The 25,102-nt window shown below is 35.5% G+C and overlaps 1 protein-coding gene across 8 annotated transcripts in view; it reads left to right on the forward strand.

The window, feature by feature from the left end:
* Positions 1-25,102, forward strand: part of RALGAPA1 (Ral GTPase activating protein catalytic subunit alpha 1) — a 221,005-nt gene that overhangs the window by 130,974 nt on the left and 64,929 nt on the right. For all 8 annotated transcript variants that reach the window (XR_010943440.1, XM_067737483.1, XM_067737461.1 and 5 more), the window contains 6 exons: positions 1,858-1,966; positions 3,295-3,405; positions 9,729-9,797; positions 15,336-15,470; positions 16,438-16,621; positions 22,500-23,364. Coding sequence is in view for 7 of the 8 variants with exons in the window: in XM_067737483.1 (XP_067593584.1) it covers positions 1,858-1,966; positions 3,295-3,405; positions 9,729-9,797; positions 15,336-15,470; positions 16,438-16,621; positions 22,500-23,364 (1,473 nt within the window). In the remaining variant the exon portion in view is untranslated. The remainder of the gene's footprint in view (positions 1-1,857; positions 1,967-3,294; positions 3,406-9,728; positions 9,798-15,335; positions 15,471-16,437; positions 16,622-22,499; positions 23,365-25,102) is intronic.

Below are 25,102 nucleotides of genomic sequence, written 5' to 3' on the forward strand. Positions count from 1 at the left end.
GTTAAACGTTTTCTAATCTTGTTTGCCTATACTTTTCAGGAATGTAAGGCCTTAGAAGCTTATACCCCAGAATCTGACTAGTAGCAGAAAGTTGAGCCATACTGGGAATAATCTAGATTATTTTGACATCTTGAAGAATGTAGGAAGCTGTACACACACATGCACACACAAAAACTGATGTTAACCTTTAAAAAGCAAAAACCAAAAAACAAAAACTTAAGCATTTGTACTCCCAGTCTGTGCCTTTTACTGTGTCAGTTAGCTGCATCTATGGAGAACTTTGCTTCACTTCAGAGTTTATTGTTATTTTAGGATTACAGCTCCTTCCACTGCTAAAGCTGTCACTTGGTTATTTAGATCTATAAATGTTACATAAGATTGATGGGTGGACAACAGTAGGGAAGAAAGGAAGCTGTAGACCTCACATAGAAGACTTTCTATAGTTTTGATAGTAAATTAGTAGCATTAACACTGATGGACTGAAAGAAGGGACTTAACTTCTCATCCATTATGTTCAGGAAGAAAAATATTTCTGCATTGAATTGTTCTGAAATTTAGCATTCTACTGAATTTAATTTAAGAATATCAGTATCAGGACATGCAAGATATATCAGGAAACTAGAAGGAGCTGACTTTCTTTTAATACTTAGAAACATTATATGCTTCATGAGAAGCTTATACTTGAACACACTAATAGAATTTTTACTGATTCTGATCATCAGATTACTTTCTTCAAGCTGAAACTCAGTTGAAGTAGGGAACTGAAGTTTCACAAGACATGAGGAAACAGAACAAAAAATCTCCAAGTTCTGTTTCTGTTGGAATTCCTTTATAAAGTGTATAAATTTTATTTGTGGTCCCAATTTGTTTTAAAAAGAATTTGTAGCTAGCTATGTTAAATGTAAAAAATATGAAAATAATATCTTACTGACTGCTGCTATCAGTCAATAAAATTACACTTTCCTTTTTTTAAAAAAAAAAAAATTTATTTATTTATTTATTTATTTTGGTCTGCATCCGGTCTTTGTTGCTGCCCGCAGGCTTTTTCTAGTTGTGGTGAACAGGGGCTACTGTTGGTTGCAGTGCATGGGCTTCTTACTGCAGTGGCTTCTCTTGTTGCAGAGCATGGGCTCTAGGCGCTCGGGCATCAGTAGTTGTGGCACGTGGGTTCAGTAGTTGTGGCACACGGGCTTAGTTGCTCCACGGCGTTTGGGATCTTCCCGGACCAGGGCTCGAACCTGCTCCCCTTGCATTGGCAGGTGGATTCTTAACCACTGTGCCACCAGGGAAGTCCCCACTCTTTCCTTTTTGAAAGCAGGTTGCATATTTGTCTGGGAAGCTTTATGACAATATCAATTTATCAATATGGGTTTGTTAGAAAGATCCTGTGTGTTATCCCCACCTATGATCTTGGTAATAAATTATAGTTGAAAATAAGGCTTAGAACAGGGAACTCTACTCAATATTCTGGAATAACCTATATGGGAAAAGAATCTGAAAAAGAATGGATGTATGTATATGTATAACTGAATCACTTTGTTATATACCCTGAAACACACAATATTGTAAATCAACTATACTCCAATATAAAATAAAAATTAAATTAAATTGAAAAAAATAAGGCTTAGAGTTTGGGGGATGTGCTTTCCTCCACTTTATCTTCCTAAGTAACAAATTGATTAATTAACAGCAATAAATTGATTAATTAACAGAGTAACAAATTGATTAATTCACCTAAACAGTGCATGTTCACTCTGGGTTGGTTGGTTGTGGGTGTTTTGGTTGTGGTGGTGGTGTCATTTCACTTAAACGCTCATCCACTTTTATTTGTATCATTATTGGTTGCCTTTTCTGCAGGTGTGTAGCACTTTGCAGTTTAGGTATTTGGATTTGTGAAGAACTAGTCCATGAGTCTCATCATCCTCAAATTAAGGAAGCTCTGAATGTAATTTGTGTTTCCTTAAAGGTAAGTAAATAAATATTTAGTGGACTATATTAAGATAGTATAGAATGTATGATTATTTTTCTCTAAATGTTAATTATATATTGTGCCCTTACAGAATAATTAATTCATTATTACATTATTTCTTTGATTCCGACTTTTTCCTTAAGAATAGTTCTACTCTTGATTTTAGGATATCTTGGTGATGACCTGTTTTGTCTCAACTTTTTATATATTTGGCTTTGTCCCTAAGATAAATATGGATGACTCCTAAAAAGGAAAGCAGTCATTTAACAACATTTGTAAGGCTGTTTATCATTTCTTAATCAGTATTTTTGTAACCTACCCTTCGATCTTTATTACTTCCTGAATTCTTGAGCTATTCAGGTTTTGGCTTTATCATTCAAGTTAAATGCCCTCTTTGTGACCAGAATAAGATTTGCTCAGAAATAATAACCCAATTATTTGGAGAGTCTGAATGAATAAATGGATATTTTTTATTTGTAAAAAGATGAGTGATATTATTTTTTGTCCTAAGACTTGTATTATAATATCTGTATAGAACTCTAAACACACAAAGTACAAATATTACTTATTTGACAGATATTTCTGAGTATATACTATGTTTGAGGTGCTTTGCTAGGCAGAGTAAGGAATACCAGAATGAAAAAGAAATACAAGTACTAGATTGAAGAGATTAATAATATGATGGCTGAAAAAGATTAAAATAAGTAATAAAATATAAAAAGCTGAGAGAACCAAATGAGTGGTGCATATAAACTGCTGATTGAGTTCAGAGAAAGCAGAGGTCACTTTGACTTAGGTATCACAGAAGACTGGAAAGAGGAAGTATGTGGTCAGGGCTTGAAGAGTGGGTGAGATTTGGTTATAGAAAGATAAGCATAAAAAGTTTGACTTTATACCATTGGGGAGTCATCTAAGATTTTTAAGCATAGAGAACGTCAGCATCAGAACAGTTCTTCAGAAGATAATATGGAAGTATTGAGTATAGTAAGTAGATTGCAATGGGGAAAGATGGGATAACAAGATTAGCAGTTTAGAGGCCATTCCAGAAATCCAGGTAACAGAAAATGGAATAAAACTTTAATGAGGACAGTCAAACATTACAAAGAAAAAATAAAGTTAATTATATCTTTGGAATGTGTTATGATTTGCTTATTTTGCAGGTGTATGTTTATCTTCCTAATAATATTTTAATAAACACAAATATAGAATGACAAAAAAAAACATGTATACAATTTAAAATTTTTTAGCAGCTAATGCAGAGATGAATAATATCGGGAAGAAATTTTTTATAACAGTGCTTTTTTGTTTTTTTCTTATTATTACAGTTTACAAATAAAACAGTAGCCCATGTAGCTTGTAACATGCTTCACATGCTGGTTCATTATGTACCTAGACTTCAGATTTACCAGCCTGATTCTCCCTTGAAAATTATTCAAGTAAGTAATTTCTCATTTATTTCTTATTATGACTTGTTAAAGATCCTTAGATTTGGATACCTTGAGATTAAAATTATTTAATAGTTTTCTTTAAATTTTGCATAGCTAAATAATGGCCACTCAGGGTACTTTTTTTTTTTTTTCTTTTTTTTTGCGGTACGTGAGCCTCTCACTGTTGTGGAGCACAGGCTCCAGACGCACAGGCTCAGCAGCCGTGGCTCACGGGCCCAGCCGCTCCGCGGCATGTGGGATCTTCCCGGACCGGGGCACGAACCCGTGTTCCCTGCATCAGCAGGCGGACTCTCAACCACTGCACCACCAGGGAAGCCCCAAGGTACTTTTTTGAGATATCAAAGTTCATGAGAGTCCCTTTCTATATTATGTTAAGAGATTATGTCGTTGGTTTTAAATGCTACATGCAAATTTATCATTGCCATTGTCTTTTAATGTATATTAGGCTTCATTCCCTGTCTTAGGTTAGAAAACATACCGTCCCTCCAGTTACCAAAATCAGGAGATTATTTTGATTCATTCCTTTCCTTTCCTCTTCAGCCAGTCATTTATGAAGTGGTTTATTTTTATTTTTATTTTTTTTATGTGTTCTGTGCTTCCTACAATACCTGACATTTTTCAGCCCTTAATTATTTCTTTCTTGAGATACTATAATAACCTTCTAAACTGGTTTCCTGGCTTCTGAGGTCATCCCCTCCAAGTCATCATTCACATTGACATGACTCTTATGTCACTTTCCTGAAGAACAAACAAACAAACAAAATCTCTGAGTGGTTTTCCTTTGTCTATAAAATAAGACCCAAACCCTTTAGCTGGGAATTAATTTGAGGCCTCCAGATGAGGACCCAGCCCATCTTTTCAGAATCATGTACTGATTCCTTTTATGAAATACCCTGTAGTCTGGACACCTGAGTCAGCTATTATCCCCTAAACATACCCCTCACTCTCTTCTTACCTAAAATGTTTTACTTTTCTCTACCCCACCCCCCATCTTTCAGTGATTGGTTTAAATACCATCTCCTCAAAAAATAAGAGTCCTTACTTGTTCTCTCCAACCAGAATTTATCTTTCTTATCTTCATATTCTTATAACATTTTTAGGAAAGATAGTAATTAATATTTATTAAGCACCTACTACCATGTATCAGTCACTATACTAGTCACCTTTTCATATGTTACCTCATTTAATTCGTAAAAAGTCATTTGAGGTGGACTGTTATCCCTGCCTCCTCTCCTCCCTTTATTTAAGATGAGAGAACTGAGGAGATAGCAACTGTATAAAGTCATAAGGTAACAGGGTAGAAACAGGGTTCAAACCCAAGTCTGTAAAATTTCAAGTCCAGACTTTTCCCACTCAACCACGTCGCCAGGCCCTATTTTAGCACTAAATATACTTGTGTAAAAATTCTAAGCTTCTTGGGACTTCCCTGGTGGCGCAATGGATAAGATTCCATGTTCCCAATGCAGGGGGCCCGGGTTTGATCCCTGGTCAGGGAAGGAGATCCCACATGGCGTGCTGCAGCTAAGAGTTCACATGCCACAACTAAGGAGCCTGCGGGCTGCAACTAAGTAGCCCGCCTGCTACAACCAAAGAGCACACATGCCACAACTAAGGAGCCTGTGAGCCGCAACTAAGGAGCTTGCGTGCCACAACTAAGACCTGATGCAACCAAATAATAAATATTTTTTTTTAAAAATTCTGAGCTGCTTCTTTAAGACAATGGCATTTTTTTCTTCATTATTTTCTATGCCTAGGATGACTTGCATGTAGAATCTCTTAGGTAAATAATCTGTTGAGTTGAATATATAGCATTATGGTTAAGAGGTTGGGTTTGAAGGTTAGACCTGGTTTAACTAACCCCTGACTCTGCCATTTACTAACTTTGTAACTGTCAGCAAATTACTCAGTCCTCTAAATTCTGGCTTTCTTTATCTTTACATTTGGGATAAAAATACCTACCTCACAGAGTTGCTCTGAAGACTAAATGAGAAAATATATGTAACACGCTGAGCACTTTTTGCCATAAAAGTGATGGGACATAAGTTTTAATAAATGTTGGCAGCAGCTACCATTGTTATCATGCAGGACGTGATAACTGGATGTAAATGTGAATGTTCATATATATGTCTATTAGTATTAAAACATTTGAAATTTTAAAACTCGAAAATTTTACCCTTTAAGATTGATTATTCTGTTGAAAGTTAAGGTGTTCTTTAAGTAAGCATATTTTTTTTGTTCATTTGAAGGCCTCCAAATCCTTTCCCTTATTTTCTTCGTAGTTTATATATTATTAATACTTATCTAAGTAATTCTTAGGTGTGTAGAGTTTTTGCAGATTGCTTCACTGTACATTATAGTGGCCAGTGCCTACAGATAAATGGTTATACTTTACCTCTAATTGAATGAAGAAATGAAATTCTAAAATAGTAGAGCATTTCACTAATGGTTACCTACTTACATAGTTAGGAATAGAAGCCCAGTTCTATTACCAGTATTAAGTATTAATCTAATATACTAGATTCTATTAGTGTGTAAAGCCTTTTATGGTATAAATTATGTTTAGAGGAATTTTTCTACATGAAGCAATCATTTATAAAAATTTAAGAGCATACAATAAAAATACAGTAAATTTGCCTCTATACATTTTTTTTTTTTTTTTTTTTTTTTTTTTTTTTTTTTTTTGCGTTACGCGGGCCTCTCACTGTTGTGGCCTCTCCCGTTGCGGAGCACAGGCTCCAGACGCGCAGGCTTAGCAGCCATGGCCCACGGGCCCAGCCGCTCCGCGGCATGTGGGATCCTCCTATACCGGTGCACGAACCCGTGTCCCCTGCATCGGCAGGCGGACTCCCAACCACTGCACCACCAGGGAAGCCCACCTCTATACGTTTTTAACATGCACATTAAAAAATTGAATGAGGGCTTCCCTGGTGGCGCAGTGGTTGAGAATCTGCCTGCCAGTGCAGGGGACACGGGTTCGAGCCCTGGTCCGGGAGGATCCCACATGCCGCGGAGCAACTAGGCCCGTGAGTCACAACTACTGAGCCTGCACGTCTGGAGCCTGTGCTCCGCAACAAGAGAGGCCGCAATAGTGAGAGAGACCCGCGCACCGCGATGAAGAGGGGCCCCCGCTTGCCACAACTAGAGAAAGCCCTCACACAGAAACGAAGACCCAACACAGCAAAAGTAAATTAATTAATTAATAAACTCCTACCCCCAACATATTCTTAAAAAAAAAAAAAATTGAATGAGATCAAGAAATTTCCAGGGTAAATGATAACACTATAAGAATGTTTTGCTTTCTTTTAATAAGGTCTTTTATTTCATATTCTCTGTATCAATTTTATTCATATTCTGTTCAGTGTATAATATATGTTAATTTAAAAAGCCACATTATAAAATCTTTCTTTAAAAAAAAGGCGTATATTTACAAGTATATATACCAAAATATCTGGGAAGATGAGAGTAAATTTCTTTATTTTCCCCCCAAGTTTATTGGGGAATAATTGATAAATATAATTGTATTATATTAAAGTATATAACATAATGATTTGATATTGTAGAAGGGTTACCAAGGTCAAGATAATTAACATATCCATTACCTCACATTGTTAACATTTTTTTATGGTGAGAATGCTTAAGGTCTACTCTTAGCAACTTTAAGATATTCAGTACTGTACAATTAACTGTAGTTACTGTACTATACATTAAATCCTCAGAACTTATTTTTATAACTGAAAATTTGTACCCTTTGACCTACATCTCAGTTCACTAGACCCCAGACCCTGGCAACCACTATTCTGTTTCTATAAAATCAGCTTTTTTTACTTTTCCACATATAAGTGATACCATACAATATTTGTCTTTGTCTGGCTTATTTCACTTAGTGTAATGCACTCCAGTTTCTTTCATGTTGTCATAAATGGCAGGATTTTCTTCTTTCCTATGGCTTGAATAATATTCCATTGTGTATATATGTATACCACAATTTCTTTATCTGTTCATCTGTCGAAAGGCATGAGGGCTGTTCCATATCTTGGCTATTGTGAGTAATACTGCAGTGAGCATGGGTGTGCAGGTATCTCTTTGAGACACTGATTTCATTTCCTTCTGATATATACCCAGGAGTGGTATCATATGGTCGTTCTATTTTTAATTTTTTGAGGAACCTTCATACTGTTTTGCGTAATGGCTGTATCAGTTTACATTCCCACCAATAGTGTATAAGGGTTCCCTTTTTTCCACATCCTCACCAACATCTGTTCTCTCTTGTTTTTTTACAAATAGCCATCCTAACAAAGGTGAGGTGATATTTCATTGTGGTTTTGATTTGCATTTTCCTGATACTACCGATGTTGAATACCTTTTCATGTTCCTGTTGGCCACTTGTATGTCTTTGGAAAAATGTCTATTCAGATCCTTTGCCCATTTATAAATTTAGTTAGTTTTGCTATTGGGGGTATAAGTTCCTTGTATATTTTGGATATTAACGCCTTATCAGATATATGGTTTGCAAATATTTTTTTTCCATTCTGTAAGTTGTCTTTTCACTTTATTGATGGTTTCATTTGCTATGCAGAAGCTTTTAGTTTATGTAGTGCCACTTGTTTATTTTTTTGTTTTTGCTTCTACTTTAGGTATGATTTCCAAAAAAATCATTACCAAGACCCATGTTAAGGAGCCTTTTCCTATGTTTTCTTCTAGGAGTTTTATGGTTTCAGGTCTTTATATTAAGCCTTTGATCCATTTCAAGTTAATTGTTGTGAGTGGTATAAAATTGGGGTCCAGGGGACTTCCCTGATGGTCCAGTGGCTAAAACTCCCTGCTCCCAATGCAGGGGGCCCGGGTTCGATCCCTGGTCAGGGAACTAGGGAACTCCACATGCTGCAACTAAAAAAAGATCCCTCGTGCCGCAACTAAGACCCGGTGCAGACCAAAAAAAAAAAAATTGGGGTCCAGTTTCATTCTTTTGCACATGGATATCCAGTTTTCTTAACGCTGTGTGTGTGTTCTTGGACCCTTGTCAAAGATTAGTTGACTGTATGTGGGGGTTTATGTCTAGGCTTTATTCTAATGCACAGGTCTGTATGCCTGTTTTTATGTCAGTACCTTACTGTCAGTACCATATTTTGATTACTGTAGCTTTATAATAAAGCTTGAAATCAGGAAGTGTGACGCCTCCAGCTTTGTTCTTCTTTCTCAAGATTGCTTTGGCTCTTTGGGTTTTTTTGTGGTTCCATTCAAATTTTAAGATAGTTTTTTTCTATTTCTGAGAAAAACACCACTGGAATTTTGCATTCAGTTGCATTGAATCTGTAGACCACTGTGGTAGTGTGAACAATTGAACGATATTAATTCTTCCCCATCTATGATATGGAATATCTTTCTATTTATTTGTGTCTTCAGCTACATTCACTAGTGTTTTCTAGTTTTCAGCGTATAAGTCTTCCACCTCCTTGGTTAAATTTATTCCTAAGTATATTATTGATTTTGATGCTGTTGTAAATGGGATAGCTTTCTTAATTTCTCTTTGTGATAGTTTATTGTTGGCGTATAGAAATGCAGCTGATTTTTGTATGTTGATTTTGCATCCTGCAGCTTTAGTGAATTCATTTATGAGTTCTAACGGGGTTTTTTTTGGTGGAATTTTAGGATTTTCTATATATAAGATCATGTCATGTACAAACAGAAATAATTTTACTTCTTCCTTTCAGACTTGGATGCCTTTTATTTCTTTTTCTTGCCTAATTGCTGTGGTAGGACATCCAGTACTGTGTTGAATAGAAATGGCAGTTGTGAGCATCCTTATCTTGTTCCTGACTTTAGAGGAAAGGATATTAACTTTTTACCTTTTGAGTATGGTGTTAGCTTTGGGCTTGTCATATATGGTGTTTATTATGTTGAGATACATCCCTTCTATACCTAATTGGTTGAGCAAAGTAGATGTCTTGAGTGATAAATTACAGGTGGTTTTTATAAATCTTTTTGCTTATCTATGTCTTCTCATTTTTCTATCAGAACATATATTATTTGTATGTTTATACATATTGATTCATGACTTGAATTTGTAAGAAATCCATTTATAGTTAACAGAGCATATATAACTTTGGTTCTGTACATTAGGATTGTAAATGATTGATAGTTAAGTGTACTTGAAAAGCTGACCTATTAAAAATTACTTTGAAATAACAATGTTAATATATTTTGGATAAACTTTCAGCAGTAGATTTTGTATCACTTTAGCATTATTGTTTAAGTTTTAGGATGCACCATTAGTTTGACATATTTTGAGCTATTTTCTTTATTTCCTACAGATTCTAATAGCCACTATTACCCATCTTTTGCCAAGTACAGAAGCTTCATCTTATGAAATGGACAAGAGGGTAATTTAAATTTTTTAATATTTAATATGTGGTTACCTAGTAAGATACTTATATTTTAAAACTGTGAAGGTATATGTATTTACATGGGAGACAATAATTAATCTTGTGTTTAAAATAATTGGAAATATAGCTTTCCATTATTTAAGTGTAACTAAATCACATTTTAGTTTATATCTCAAGTTAATCATGGTCATCTGATAAAGTCTTTGAATTTTAGGGTTGTAAGGAACCTGGGAGGATATTCTGTCCATTTATGATTTTTTTACTTGTTATGGTCTTGTTTATGCCTGAAAATAACTGAGAATAGGTCCAGAAACATAATTACAGCTGCAGAGTTCTGTAAATAATGGGCAGAACATATGTAATAAAACATACTTGATATTTCAACACAATATGATTAAGAAGTGGTAACACTGAGATTTCTTGTTGGCATTGTCAACACATGAGTTCTCTTAAACTGTGGGAGTATATGAGATCACTTAAGGTGAAGCTGTAGAGTAAGAAGGGTTAGCAAAGTATAACACCTTGAAGATAGCAGTTGAAGAACAGGCAGAGAGGGGGGTCACCAACGTAGTGACATAGAAGGCTGCTGAATTTTCTTCCTCGCTTGGACCCATGGAAGATACAGCTACACATGGAGCAATTCCCTCTGAGAGAAATCCAGAAACTAGTCAAGTGACCTCTACACATCAAACGACTAAGAAAATACCCACATCAAAAATAGGTAGGAAAGGCTGTAACACACTCTTGCCATAAACCCCACCCTAGCAGAGCTCCATACAGTCAGGAGGAAGCCCCCAATTTCCACCTTCTCTCTGAGGAGAGAAGAGTTTAGCCCATACGTCTAGCACCCCACCTTTTAAGCCTGCCACCCAAGGACAGGTCCCCAAATCACCTGGCTCTGAAAGCCAAAGGGCTTGCGTTCACAGCTCCCATAGAACTATATGAAACAAAGAAGCAGCTGTTAACAGGCACGTTGCTGTTTTAGAGATTTTTTTTCCCCATCCCTGTTGTTTTTATTTATTTGTCTGTGGTTTATCCATCCTTTCTTTATTTTGTACAGATGAGCAGATACATCTGTATTTTCTTTTTTCTTCCTGTTTGTTACACAAAAGTATAATAGTCTTAGATATTCATTGGTACTTTCGGTTTTTCACTTGACAGTATATTCTGGAAATTCACAATAAATAAATTCACAGAGGTCTTCTGTGTTCTTTTTTGCAGCTGTATAGTATTAGTACTCCATTGAGGGAGTGCACCATAATTTATAAATTTCATAATTTATTCAAGTCATTCTTCTATGTATGGACATAGAGATTATTTTCAGAATTTTGCAGTTACAAGCAATGCTGCAGTGACTAACTTTATGTCTGTATATTTTTACATTGTTGGAATGTGTCTTCAGGGTGTATTCCTAGAAGTGGAATTGCTGGGTCAAAAGGTAAACAGATATTGTAATTATGTTAAATATTGGCATTCCTACAAGCATATACTATGAGAGTATGTTTCCCCAGAGCCTAACCACAGAGTATGACATATTTTTAAATTTTTGCCCGTTTGATAGGGGAACAATAGTATTTCAGTGTAGTGTTCATTTACCTTTCTCTTTTTATAAGTGAAGTTGAATATCTTCTCATATTTATTAATGGCCTAATTTTTTACTTTATTTTTGTGAATTGTCCATTCATATGTTTTTACATTTTCAGTCAGATTTTGGTATTTTTCCCTCAGATGTTTACATATTAGGGAGTTTTTTATGTAAGTCAATTTATCAATCTTTTACTTCATTAGGTATCTAGATTTTGAGCCACAGGTAGAAAACCTTTTCACGTTTTCTTCTAGTACTTATACAGCTTCATTGTTTACACTTTTACCCCTCATCCATTTGAAGTTTATTTTCTGTCTTTTGAGATAGGGATCTAATTTTTGTTGTTTTCCTAAATGGATAACCAGATTTCTGAGTTCCCTTTATTAAAAAGTTCCTCTTTGCCTCTTAATGAATAATCAAGTTCCATAATTACTTGGGTCTGTTTCTTAACTTTCTATACTAGCAGTTTTCAGACTCTTTTGGTGACAAAATCATTTTACTATTGATAAACATTTTTGAAGATCTCTACTTTTGTTAATGTGGATTATATTTTGTCTTCTTGACCTGTCTTGTACTGAGAGTGGTGTGTTAAAGTCTTCTATTAATATTTCTATATTTCCTTGCATCTACTGTGGTTTTTCCTTTGTAGTCACTGTTATTTTATACATAGATATCCATAACAGTTTTATCTTCATTTTGAATTATAGCTTTAACATTAATGCTTTTTGGTTTGAATTCTAATTTGCCTGGTGTACCTTTTTCCATCTCTTTAGTTTTAGCCTTTCTGAATCTTTTTGTTTAACTATATCTCTTGAATACAACACATACTTGCGTCTTGCTTTGTGAGCCAAATTGAAAATCTTTTTCTTTTATTAGGCAAGTTAAACCCACTTTTATGATATATTGTATTTTTTATCTTACCTCTGTCATTCTATTTTATGATTATTATGCATATTATATTTTCTGTTTCTTTCTCTGCATGATGTATTTCCTTTGTTCTTCTTAAAATTCTTTTGGTATTCAGGAAACTTTGTACTTTTTTCTTGTAGTTACCTTTATATGTATACTTTTTTTAATGCCTTTGTTCCCTTGCTTTCTTAACCTTTTATACTATATGGTTTGTGATTATTTAATGGTATCCTTTATCTCCCATATGTTGCCTGTATGTTAATAAGTGAGCTTATGTTACTTTTCTTCTCTCTCTTTACCTTTATTTTTAGTTCCTTTATGTCTGCACGTAACATTTAGCATATGTCATATAACAAATGATTCTTCTACACTCATCTCTACATTTTTAAAAAATCTTAGATCCATAACTAAATATATCAGATACTCACTGTTAGACTTTTTACTGAAGTTCCTCAGTCAACTTCTTGGTTAAATGAAGTTCATCTTTATTCTTCAAGATGGGCTCATGAATGCAGAATTCCCTAAGCTCTTGCATATGTAAATTTTTTTCTGTAACAACAAGATACTTGAAAAGTAGCTACTTTTCAAGTAGATACTTGAAAAGAATCCTTGGTTCACACTTATTTTCCTTGAGGTTTTTATTTTTTTTAATGTTGCCTTGCTTGTATACTGTTTTTGAGAAATCTGATGCCATTTTTATTCTCTTGTCCTTGTAAGTTATTTCATGTTTTTTCCTGGAGGCTCTAAGGAGATACACACACACGCGCGTGCGCGCGCGCACACACACACACACACACATATATTTATTTTTTTAGGTCTTACTTTTCAAGTTTTACCAGGATATGTATTAGAGTTGATTATTGCAGGTCAGTTTGTCCTGGATCTGGTAGGCCTTGTCAATATGTAGATTTTGGGGAGTCCACATTTAAATGAATAGGATATTCTTTTTCTGTCTTCCATTCCAGTCATTTCTCTGTGACATTTTTTACCTTTTTCTTTGTCTCACTTTTGTTCTCTTTATTCAATACCCCTTATTAAATTTTCTTTTTATTTTTTTTAACTTATTCTTCCTTAGGCATCTTATAACTTGGGCTTCATTTCTAATATCATTTTATCATTTTTTAGTTTTCTTTCCTGACTTGAATCAATTCTTCCCTTTTTGGTCTGTTTCTTCTTAGTTTTTTAAATTCCTGATTTAAGATGGGATTTTTGTTGTCCCCTATACCTAAATGCTTATTTGACAATATTTAATTTAGATTAGAAGGTTGTGTTATAGTTTTCTTCTGCTTCATTATTGGTTTTGGTGGGCAGGAATTTTCATCAGCTGAATTGCTTAAGATTCTCATTTTCTGTTTTCTTTTTATAGTAGTTTTTTATAGATGAAGACTGTCTGCATTTCTGTGGACAAGGTTGGTGGCTTGGGGTGGTTTATAAGATTCCTATTTCAAGAGCTCCCTCTTCTGGCAGTTTAACAAAGTATAGTGTTTTCATTGGATGACACTAAGGTGGGAGAGGAATTACAGAACCATCAGTTTTAAAAAATTGTAAAAATCTTGCAAGGTCTTAAATTTCTCTTTTCATTTTTCTTTTCACATTATGTTTCCCACAAGGTGTCTCTCCATTCCCTTTTAACATTTTTCTCCCCCAAAGTATTACCTTTCCTGCAGTACTTTTAAATACTTTCCTTCTACTCAGTACTCTATCTACCAGTACATGTTTTTCATTATTCTCACACTTAGGGTAGACCTTTTTTGGGGGGCTTGGTTTTTTGGTTTGTACCTGGTTTCCTTCTCTCTTTTACAGCTTACCCAAACTACCCTCACTCTTCATGAGAGCTTGCAGTGGGAGAATGGGTAAAAGCTTGTTGGATTTGCTGTGTGTATTTTCTACTCACAGATAATTGAATTTTGAATGTTCTGTTTTCTGGTTATACTGAGGATGTGGGTTTTGTGATATTTTATTGGTTCTTTTTGTTCTTTATTGTTCTTCTGGAGGGTGTGTTGTGAGATTTAGGCCAGCATTACTCTTTGAGTTGGAGAGTTGGTCTTTGATTCTAAAGATCAGTGTATCTCTTATTGCTACTTGATTGACACTTTTATGGTACTAATTGTGATTCTTTATTCAATAAAATGGACCACGTAGATACTGCTGTTTTACTCTACATTTTAGGTAACAGTGTTTTGTTTATAACATCCATCAGTTTAAACGTGTCCAGTAGAAAAATTCATTTAATGTAATCAGTAAGAGTATCAGAAAGTGGTTAAGATAGTCTTTCTGGCAGGTTGCTCAGTGAGGTGTTAAATTAGAAAAGAAATGTGGAAATGATTATAATACATATGAACTAAAACCTTTCATTTGTGTTCCATTTCTTGTGCATTACGTAAGAATAGCTAATTGATGTCTGTTGTCTTTTAAGCTCAGTGTTTTTATGTTTGTTTAAAAATAATTTGGGGACTTTCCTGGTGATGCAGTGGTTAAGAATCCGCCTACCAATGCAGGGGACACGGGTTCAATCACTGGTCTGGGAAGATCCCACGTGCCATGGAGCAACTAAGCTCATGTGCCACAACTACTGAGCCTGTGCTCTAGAGCCCGCGAGTCACAACTACTGAAGCCCACGCACCTAGAGCCCGTGTTCCACAACAAGAGAAGCCACTGCAATGAGAAGCCCACGTACCACAACGAAGAGTAGCCCCCACTCGCCGCAACTAGAGAAAGCCTGTGTGCAGCAATGAAGACCCAACACAGCCAAAAATTAATTAATTAATTAAAAAAAATAATAATTTTAATGTTCCTGTTTTTATTATGCTTAAGGTTTCATTGTGCTTGCTTGCCCTAAAATATAAGGGAGAAACCCACAGTAATGTTCATATACATCTTAAAATCATTTAGGTCTAGGTAAATATTAATGGTGGAACTTAGTTGATAGTTCATGAAATACATTTTGGAAAACGAAAGATAAGTTGGTGAATTTCTGTTAAATTTTTAACTCTTATTTTATGAGTTTACAATAATAATGATCTTTTTTGTTGTTGTTTCAGTTGGTGGTATCCTTACTTCTGTGCCTTCTGGACTGGATCATGGCCTTACCTCTAAAGACACTGCTCCAACCAGTCCATGCAACAGGAGCAGAAAATGATAAAATAGAAAAATCTGTCCTCAACTGTATTTATAAGGTAAACTTCTTTGCTTTATTATTTATTTGGTAACCAAGGGTTTTTAAAACCTAAAGAAATAACATTTCTTAGTATTACATTTTCATTGTTTTATAGCTAGGTATTTATTTTTAATAAATTTATTTTTGGGTGCATTGGGTCTTCCTTGCTGTGCTTGGGCATTCTCTAGTTACGGCAAGCGGGGGCTACTCTTAGCTGCGGTGCGTGGACTTCTCATTGTGGTGGCTTCTCTTGTTGCAGAGCACGGGCTCTCGGCGCACAGACTTCAGTAGTTGTGGCACATGGGCTCAGTATTTGTCGCTTGCGGGCTCTAGAGTGCAGGCTCAGTAGTTGTGGCTCACGGGCTTAGTTGCTCCGTGGCATGTGGGATCTTCCCGGACCAGGGGTTGAACCCGTGTCCCCTGCATTGGCAGGCAGATTCTTTTTTTTATTATTATTATTTTTTATTTACTTTTTTTGCGATACACGGGCCTCTCACTGTTGTGGCCTCTCCCGTTGCGGAGCACAGGCTCCGGACGCGCAGGCTCAGTGGCCATGGCTTATGGGCCCACCCGCCCCACGGCATGCGGGATCTTCCCGGACCAGAGCACTGACCCGTGTCCCTTGCATCGGCAGGCGGACTCTCAACCACTGCGCCACCAGGGAAACTCTGAGCTAGGTGTTTTCTAAGAACATAGATTTATCTTACGGTACTAGGGATAATTAAAAAGTACTTCTTACAAGACACTGTTGTTTCATTGCAAAATTTTGAAAGAAGTCTTTGTTGAATATGAGAATCGTTAGTTAAATTTTGCTCATTCTTCTTTTTTAGATTAAATTTTACCTTGATTGAAGAGCTAAGTGTTTAAATATTTAAAATTTTTGTCAAGTACTTGTATTAGCAGTTGACTTGTTTTCTCCTTTTTCTTTATGTATTTATTTTCACTTAAAAGGAAAACTTGGTATGTTTTTTCCCCTGTATTTTCAGGTATTACATGGGTGTGTTTATGGATCTCAGTGTTTTAGCAATCCAAGGTATTTTCCATTAAGCCTCTCTGATTTGGCATCTGTAGATTATGATCCTTTTATGCATTTGGAAAGCCTAAAAGAGCCTGAACCTCTGCACTCTCCTGATTCGGAACGATCTTCTAAACTCCAGCCAGTAACAGAAGGTAAAATGAATTCTCTTCAGGACAGTATTGTTGCTTGGGTTCTCCCAAGGTATGATTTGAGGCCTGGGTAGAAATACTGGAGGATAATATATCTTACTTGGTAATTGTTTACCTTGACATGTACGTTATAGCTAAGTTCATTTTTAGTTTAAGAAACAACTTCAGATACACAATTCCTAAGATTATATGTGATGACATTCCCTTTATACTTCTGAGTTATTCTGATAAGTTTTTTAACCACATTGTTTTTACGTTCAGAGAGTTTACTCTCTGATAAAAGGGAAAGATATAAACAAGTAATCTTATGATATGAGTACATATTAAAACAAAAGTACATTCAAGATACAGGGGTAGCCCAGAGGAACCCAGCAATTACTGAAGGGTTATAAGGAGGTGATATACATCAGGGGTCCCCAACCCCCAGGCCACGGACTGGTACTGGTCTGCGGCCTGTTAGGAACTGGGCCGCAGAGCAGGAGGTGAGCAGCGGGCAAGCACGTGAAGCTTCATCTGCCGCTCCCCATTGCTCCCATTACCGCCTGAACCATCCCTCCACACCCCACCCCCCATCCACGGGAAAGTTCTTTCACGAAACTGGTCCCTGGTGCCAGAAAGGTTGGGGCCCACTGATATACATGATAAAATTAGTATTAAGAGCACTTTGATAGTAGTATTTTATAGGCGTCAGCAAACTATGGCCCATGCCTGCCACCTGTTTCTATAAAGAAAGTTTTATTGAGACACATGCATGCTCTTCATTTGTGTGTCATTATGGCTGCTTTTGTGTAGTAATAGTAGTGTTGAGTAGTTGGGACAGAGATAGCATGGCCCATAAAGCTGAAGATAATTTACTCTCTGTCCCCTTGCAGAAAAAGTATGCTGATCTCTAGTATGTTAGATTGATTTTAGGGTGGTTAACTCAGGATCAGAGAGACCAATCATGATGCTGTTGCAATAGGCCAAGCAAGAGTTGCTAAAGGGTTAAATTGGTTATATTTTCCCTAAACTAGACTAAGAATATGAGAAAGTTTAAAGGATTAGGAGGGAAAATTAGGACGGCAATATTGGAAATGGTTTAGCTCAGAGTGCCTGTTGGATATTCATATGAAGAGATCTAGATCTAGTACAATTGATTGTACATGCAGATCTAGGTCTTAGCAGAGGGGTCTTTGTTAGGAATATGTATTTACATGGGTGTGTGTATTCTGAGAAGAAAAAGTTGGAAAGGAAGGAAAACCAGGAGAGAGTAGTTTCTCAGAAACAAAGAGAAGAGAGATTTTTTTAAAGACTGGCCAATGGTATTAAATGATAAAGATATCAAGTACAAAAAGACTGACAAATATATCTACTTTAGTTTCAGCAGAAAAGTAGGAGACAGAAGTGGATGGCTGTGGGTTGAAGAGCAAGCAGAAGTTAAGGAAGTAGAGCCATCTGTCAAAAGTGCTCTTTAAAAAGCTTGACTTTTTTATTTTAAAAAAGCAAAGAAAAATGATAAAACAATAGATAAGTTAAAAGATTATTCAGGATTAAAGGAGTTCTAAAGACAGTTAAACTCAATGATAAGCTGAGAAGGAAGTTAGTAAGGGGATCATTAATAGAGTGAAGTTCCTGAGAGGTGAGCTGGAAAGATTAGGTGTTAATATTAGCCCTTCCTCTGCGACCAGAAAGAAGAAGGTGGAAGTAAATTAAGGGGACTGACAGAAGTTACTGAGGGCCCAGTAGAAAATGGAAACTGCAAAATTTTGGTTGCAGCAGTCAACATTCAGTAAGGTGGACCTGGCAGATACACAAGGGAACAATGGCTTTCAGAATGTTGATATATGGTTTAGTTATAGATTCTAGGGTTGGTAAGGATTGAACTGATGCTAGGAAATGGGTAATAAGCTGGAAGAAAGTAGAGGTGATGCAGAAAGTAGATGTGGTTGTTAATAACAAATTAGAACAGTGATTCTCAGCCTTGGCTGCATATTACAATACTGATGTCTGGTCCCATCCATAGAGATTTTGATATATTGATCTGGGATTGCTGGGATTTTTAAAACCTTGCAGGTGATTAATATGCAGCCAAGGTTGAGAACCACAGAGCATATCAGTATGTTAGGACAGTGGTTTATTAAATGAGTTTTTAAGCAGTGGAACCTCTTCAAATAAATTTCACAAGGAAGTCCACTTTGTAAAACTTTTTAAAGTAGAGCTGCAGCAGGGATTGTGCTGACTTCTCTCCCATTCATCTGCAACAACCCTCTCCCAGGCTCTACAAAACAAAATTGGGGAATCACTAGACTAGGAGGTTGTGGTCAAAGAGTAAACTATCAAGGAAGAGTTTGATTTTTAAAGGCAGAATAGTTATAAATGATTAAAACATTTAGGATGTGGCGGTGGTAATGGATTGATGACATAGAATGCAAGTGAAGATATAAAGTTACACATCAAGGAAACAGGGCTAGGGTTTTGGGTTAATCACAAATAGCTGATAATTTGTCTAGAACACATATATACAAGTGAAATAGGAATATAGGAAAAATAATTCAGACAATAATTGATACTGGTGATGTAATTATTTCTTTAGATTTGGCATAGTACAATACAGTGTTTTTTTTACTTAAGGACAAAGTTATATGAAAATATTCTTTGCTTTTTGCATTTTTAAAGGTGTAAAATGATAAAGTTTGATTCAGGGCAGGATAGTGTATTTCTTAAACGGTGAAATAAATAGTTTACTTATGTAAAGGGAAGTTTTAATGTATTTCATGCAAATTTACTGTGCCATTAACAGTCACTGTAAAAGACAGAAAGGTGTAAAGGTTTTAAACAGATGAGCTTTATATTGATACCAAATACTCTGTAGGGTGCTATTCTCTAAATGTATTAAAGTTGTTCCCTTTGGACTTTCTTAAAGGTATTAAGGACCAGATAAATGCAGAACCTTTTAGGAACAGCTGTGAGCTAGCAGCAGGTGATTCTGTGGTCTGTAGTGACTACATGCTGTGGGTTTTTTTTAATGTGGCAGAAATGGCTAATCATTGTGCCCTTGTCTAAGGCATTCTTCATCATCTTCAAGTACTTTTTTGGCCAAAGATTTCTAAACATAGAGTGTCCCTAATAAGCTCAGTATTGGATTGAACAAGTCTGATTTGAGAATTATTGGCAGGAGTAGCTGTAATTATTAAATTTACTAAAGAATAAAGCAAGGTAGTGAAGTTGGCTTTTTGTCAAATGGCAGTAGTCTTATTAGCAAAAAGTCATCATTTGCAGGGTCAGAGTGAAAGGAGGCTCCAAAGAATTCATTCTGTCTTAATTATAGTTTCACCTATACATATTATGCAAAGCTCATATTTAAAGCATTTGCCAAAATTAACTTCCTCTGCATGTTCTATTACAGTGCAGTGAATTGCAGCAGCTTTTTATGTCTTGCTGCTTTTGTATGCCATAATAATCAGTAATTACGGGTTTGCTGCAAATGCTGTAGGGTTTGTTTAATCTGACAATATGAAAAGACAACCTTGAATAGACTTTTTTAAATGAATGCTAGTTACACAAAGCCTTAGAAGCATCGATATCTTCATTTTGCATTTTCTCACAAGGCTGGTTATTTTAGAATTTCATTTTGAATTTCTACATTAGAGAATTTCATATGTTTCTTTATATCTAAGATATATAGAAGAAAGATGTGTATGTTCTGTAGCTTACGATTCAAAAATAAATCCAAATAAACCTAACTGCCAAATTAACAAGTTGAGAGGTTTCTATCCCTTTATATAAATATATATATATATATCTCCTGAATTTGGAGAAGCAGCTTAGGAAAGAAAATGCTTCTACCTACTTCTGAAATCTTAATTTATTTTTTAAGTGTAATCAGTGAATTTCTGTGAACCCTCAAGTGCAAAATGAGAAGTATTGGCTAGATTATCTGCAAGGCCTCTTACAGTGTGAACACTCATTAAAATCTAAGTTATAATTAGAGAAGCAAAAGCAGGCACTAGATTCAAATCACCCCTCTGTTTCTCATCATTCAGTGGCATATCTTTTTACTTTACCATAATAGGTCTTGAAAATGTAGGATTGAGTTAAGGTTAATCATTTAGTGTTGTTATCTAGTGTTGAATAGCTCATTTTCAGAGCTAGCCATACTATCATCAAAGAACAGCTCAATGTAATTGGAACCTTTTAAGTAAACTGAAAATGTTTATATATACATGTATGTAAAATAAAACTTGATTATGGAAGATTAAAAGTTTGACACTCAGTAACATTTCAAAATCAACCAAAGTCCACAGAAAACTGTTCTTTTTTAGAGTTGGAATAATGGAGAAGATGTTATTGGTATTAATGGCATAGCAGCTGATTTGTTGCTGACTCTTTGCCTGTACCCAGTGGTGTCGGTTCTGAATCTTGAGGGCTACAACCTCGAAAATATAACATTGTTCTTCTTTCTTGCCTCTTTTTAAGTAATCATATCAGCAGTGTACAACCTAGTTCCCTTATAAACTTTCTAAAGTTGAGTTTATTGAGGTATAATTTACATGAAATAAAATTTATCTTCCTTTGATGTGAGAATTTTACTATATATTGATTGTGTTGGTGGTTATACAATTCTATATAGTTACTGAAATTCATCACAAAGTACACTCGAAATTAAGGAATTTATTTTATGTAGGTAATACTTTGATCATCAGGACATTTTCAAATCTATATTTATTCTGGTAGCTAGGCCATAGTATTCCCAAATGATTAACTTTCAGAATATAACAATGCTCAGACAATATCACTGTGGTAGAACAATACAGAGACATGATTATTCTGTAACCTTGTATATAAGACAGACAAGAACACTATCAACACACACAAACACACAACTGAACGCCCTCTTCTAACATGAATGATTAGTACGTCTTTACTAATGACAACTCTCCTCCCACCTCCTAGATGAAAAGTATCAAGTTAACCCAGTTGTCCCCACTTCCTGACACCACTCATTACATAAGTGGCTTCCACATCAACCCTCTATAGAATCACACTGGCAGTCTTTGGCTAGTGGGCTTGGACAAGTTATTGTCTATCTGCACTTCCTCCTTTCTCCCTTTACTCTCTTTCCGTATTCTTTGTCTTCCTTCCACCCTCCCCTCCTTTTTCTCCTCCTTCAGGTCGTGACATTAGGCACCTTGCCTCTTCAGGCCTCTTACTACTATATTCTTTGAGCTTTCTCTTTTTACCATTTCCTATGTTTGTTTGTTTTTAAGTTACTCATATAGATATGCTCCTGATCTCTTTAATGCCTTAGAAAAATAAGCAGGCCATAAAATATTTTTTCCTTTAAAATAAAGTTTCCTTGGCATATGCTGGCTACACTGACTCACTATTTAAATTGATCCTGACTCCTAAAGTTTAGTGAAAGATCACTTTTTTCTGACACTTTTACATCATCCATAAAAGCCGTAATTAAATGCCGTTTAAGGCATGCTGCAAACTATGTTTCTGAATCTCCTCATAATATAAGAAACTTAACAGTTGGATTTCATTGACTTTTTAATCTGGGTGCTAAGTGATTTCAAGTGATTTATAACACTTTTGAACCTTCTTTGAAGGTATGATGTACATTTAAGAGCCTTAGTTTAAATTATGAATCCATAAGCAAAATTTTCAAAGAGGGCTTTCTTATAAAAATGAACAAAACTTCATCAAAGAACAGTTTTCTTCTTCGTTATCATTCTTGTAGTACATACTCTAAATTGAAAATATTAATATTTACTCAAATATTTGAATGTGATTTTGATAATGTGATGGAATCCGCATTTGTTGTCTAATGTTTCATTCTTATATGACTTCCTAGGAAGCAGCAGTATTCCCACTCACTTATTATATTTTTTATTTCTAGTGAAAACTCAAATGCAACAAGGATTAATCTCTATAGCTGCCCGCACTGTTATTACACATCTGGTAAATCACTTGGGCCATTATCCAATGAGTGGTGGTCCTGCTATGTTAACAAGTCAGGTGTGTGAAAATCACGACAATCATTACAGTGAAAGCACTGAACTTTCTCCTGAACTCTTTGAGAGTCCAAATATTCAGTTCTTTGTGTTGAACAATACAACCTTAGTGTCCTGTATCCAGATCAGATCTGAAGAGAGTATACCTGGAGGAGGTTTATCTGCTGGCCTTGCATCAGCCAATTCAAATGTCAGGATTATAGTACGTGATCTTTCTGGAAAATATTCATGGGATTCTGCCATCCTGTATGGACCACCTCTTGTAAGTGGTTTGTCAGAACCTACATCTCTTATACTTTCATTGTCTCACCAAGAGAAGCCAGAAGAGCCTTCTACATCTCATGAATGCTTAGAAGATATAACAGTTAAAGATGGGGTTTCCCTCCAGTTTAGAAGAAGATTTAGAGAAACTGTACCAACTTGGGATACAATAAGAGATGAAGAAGATGTTCTTGACGAGCTTTTGCAGTATTTAGGTGTAACTAGTCCTGAATGCTTACAGAGGACTGGAGTCTCACTTAATATTCCTGCTCCACAGCCTGTGTGCATTTCTGAAAAACAGGAAAATGATGTTATTAACGCTATCCTTAAGCAGCATACAGAGGAAAAAGAATTTGTTGAGAAACACTTTAATGACTTAAACATGAAAGCTGTGGAGCAAGATGAACCAACACCTCAGAAACCTCAGTCAGCATTTTATTATTGCAGATTGCTTCTTAGTATATTGGGAATGAATTCCTGGGACAAAAGGTAAGAATAAAGGAGAAATTTTTCCTTTTTTAAAAAAATATCAGTCTTATTCATCTTATGATCAGCATTTTAGTCTCTGTTGTTTCCCTCACTAAATTTTACCTACCAATTAGTTCTTTGACCTGTGGGCAGATTTTTTTTTTTTTTTTTTTGCGTCTACTGAGTCATAATCAGGTTTCAAGGGAATAAAAAGATAACTTAATGTAATAAATTAACTTTAACATTTTCATAATGACTAGTATAACTATGTGACTTAGAACTCATAGCTCATACAATTGAAAAAAATCTTGTTTTTTCCAACCTTCATGTAAGCTAATAGGAAAAACTGTTTTTTCTTATAACACTTCTAACACCAAATGTGTGAGTTTTCCACACCAAGCAGTTTCAACAATACCTGGAGTTAGCACAGGCAAGTTAAGGGCTCAGACCAACAAGACTGCCCCCCACTTTAGACATCAATTGCAGGTCTGGGTCACCCATACTTCTGGGCAACTGGCTGTAAATCAGAGGTTCCTACAACCCCCTTCTTGGGTATGAAAATTAACTATAATGATTCGTAAAACATTTACTTACATTTATCAGTTTATTACAAAGGATAGTTAAAGAATACAGATGAACAGCCAGGTGAAGAGGGACATAGGGTAAAGTCTGGAAGGATTCCAAGTGTGGAAATTTCTGTCCCTATGGAGTTGCAGTGTGCCACCCTCCCAGCACCCTGAATGTGTTCACCAACCTGGAAGCTCTCCAAATCCCATAATTTAGGGATTTTCACAGAGGTCTTATCATGTAGGCATGATTGATTATTAACTCAGTCTCCAGTTCCTCTCTCTCCCCAGAGGTGGGGCTGAAAGTTTCAAGATCCTAATCATGGCTTGCTCTTTCTGGTGATGAGGCACCATCCTGAAGTTATCCGGGACACCACCAAGAGTCACCTTATTAGAACAAAAGATGCTCTTATTACCCAGGAAATTCCAAAGGTTTTAGGAGGTCTGTGTAAGACTCTCCTGTTACCTCCAGCACTCAGGAAATTACAAGGGTTTTAGGACCTCTGTGTCAGGAACTGGGGACACAGCCCAAATGTATATTTCTTATTATGGCACATAAGCCTAACTTTTTTTTTAGACAAACAGCGATATGATCATTTCTTGTTTGTATCAGAGAAATTAACTCAGGATTTAGCATCAAATCAAGAAAAGAATCTGGATTTCATTTTTTTAAATTTTGTTTTCTCTTATGCATATTGCAAAACCTCATTGAAAACTTGCAGTACACACACAGTTTTGAAGTAAGTTAAGTAGGAGTTAAATGAAAGGGCATGAGACTTAAAGCAAAAGATCCAGGTTAGAGTCACTTAAACTTTGAGCCTCGGGTTACAGTCTGCAAATTGAGGAAATAACTCCTACCTCACATGATGGTAAGAATTAAATTAGATAATGTACATAAAATACTAAAATTGTACACTAGTGTAAAGCATTATTAATATTTTTAAATATTAAAAATATTTTAAAATTTATCTTTAAAATTGATTTTTAAAATTTCTATGATACTAAAAGCTGTAGGGAAGTGGAAGAAGAAGCATTATTGAATGTATTGTTTTTGTTCAGTTTGTAGTAGAAGGGGAGCTCAGATATCACTGGATGCATAAATCTTAAAGTAATTCAAATGCATGTGAAGCAATGAATTGGAATTCTACTTGCTTACCTAGTGTTTATAATCTTACTTGGTTTAAACCCTTCCA

The sequence above is a fragment of the Pseudorca crassidens genome, chromosome 1, assembly GCF_039906515.1.
Source record: "Pseudorca crassidens isolate mPseCra1 chromosome 1, mPseCra1.hap1, whole genome shotgun sequence".
Classification (NCBI taxonomy): domain Eukaryota; kingdom Metazoa; phylum Chordata; class Mammalia; order Artiodactyla; family Delphinidae; genus Pseudorca; species Pseudorca crassidens.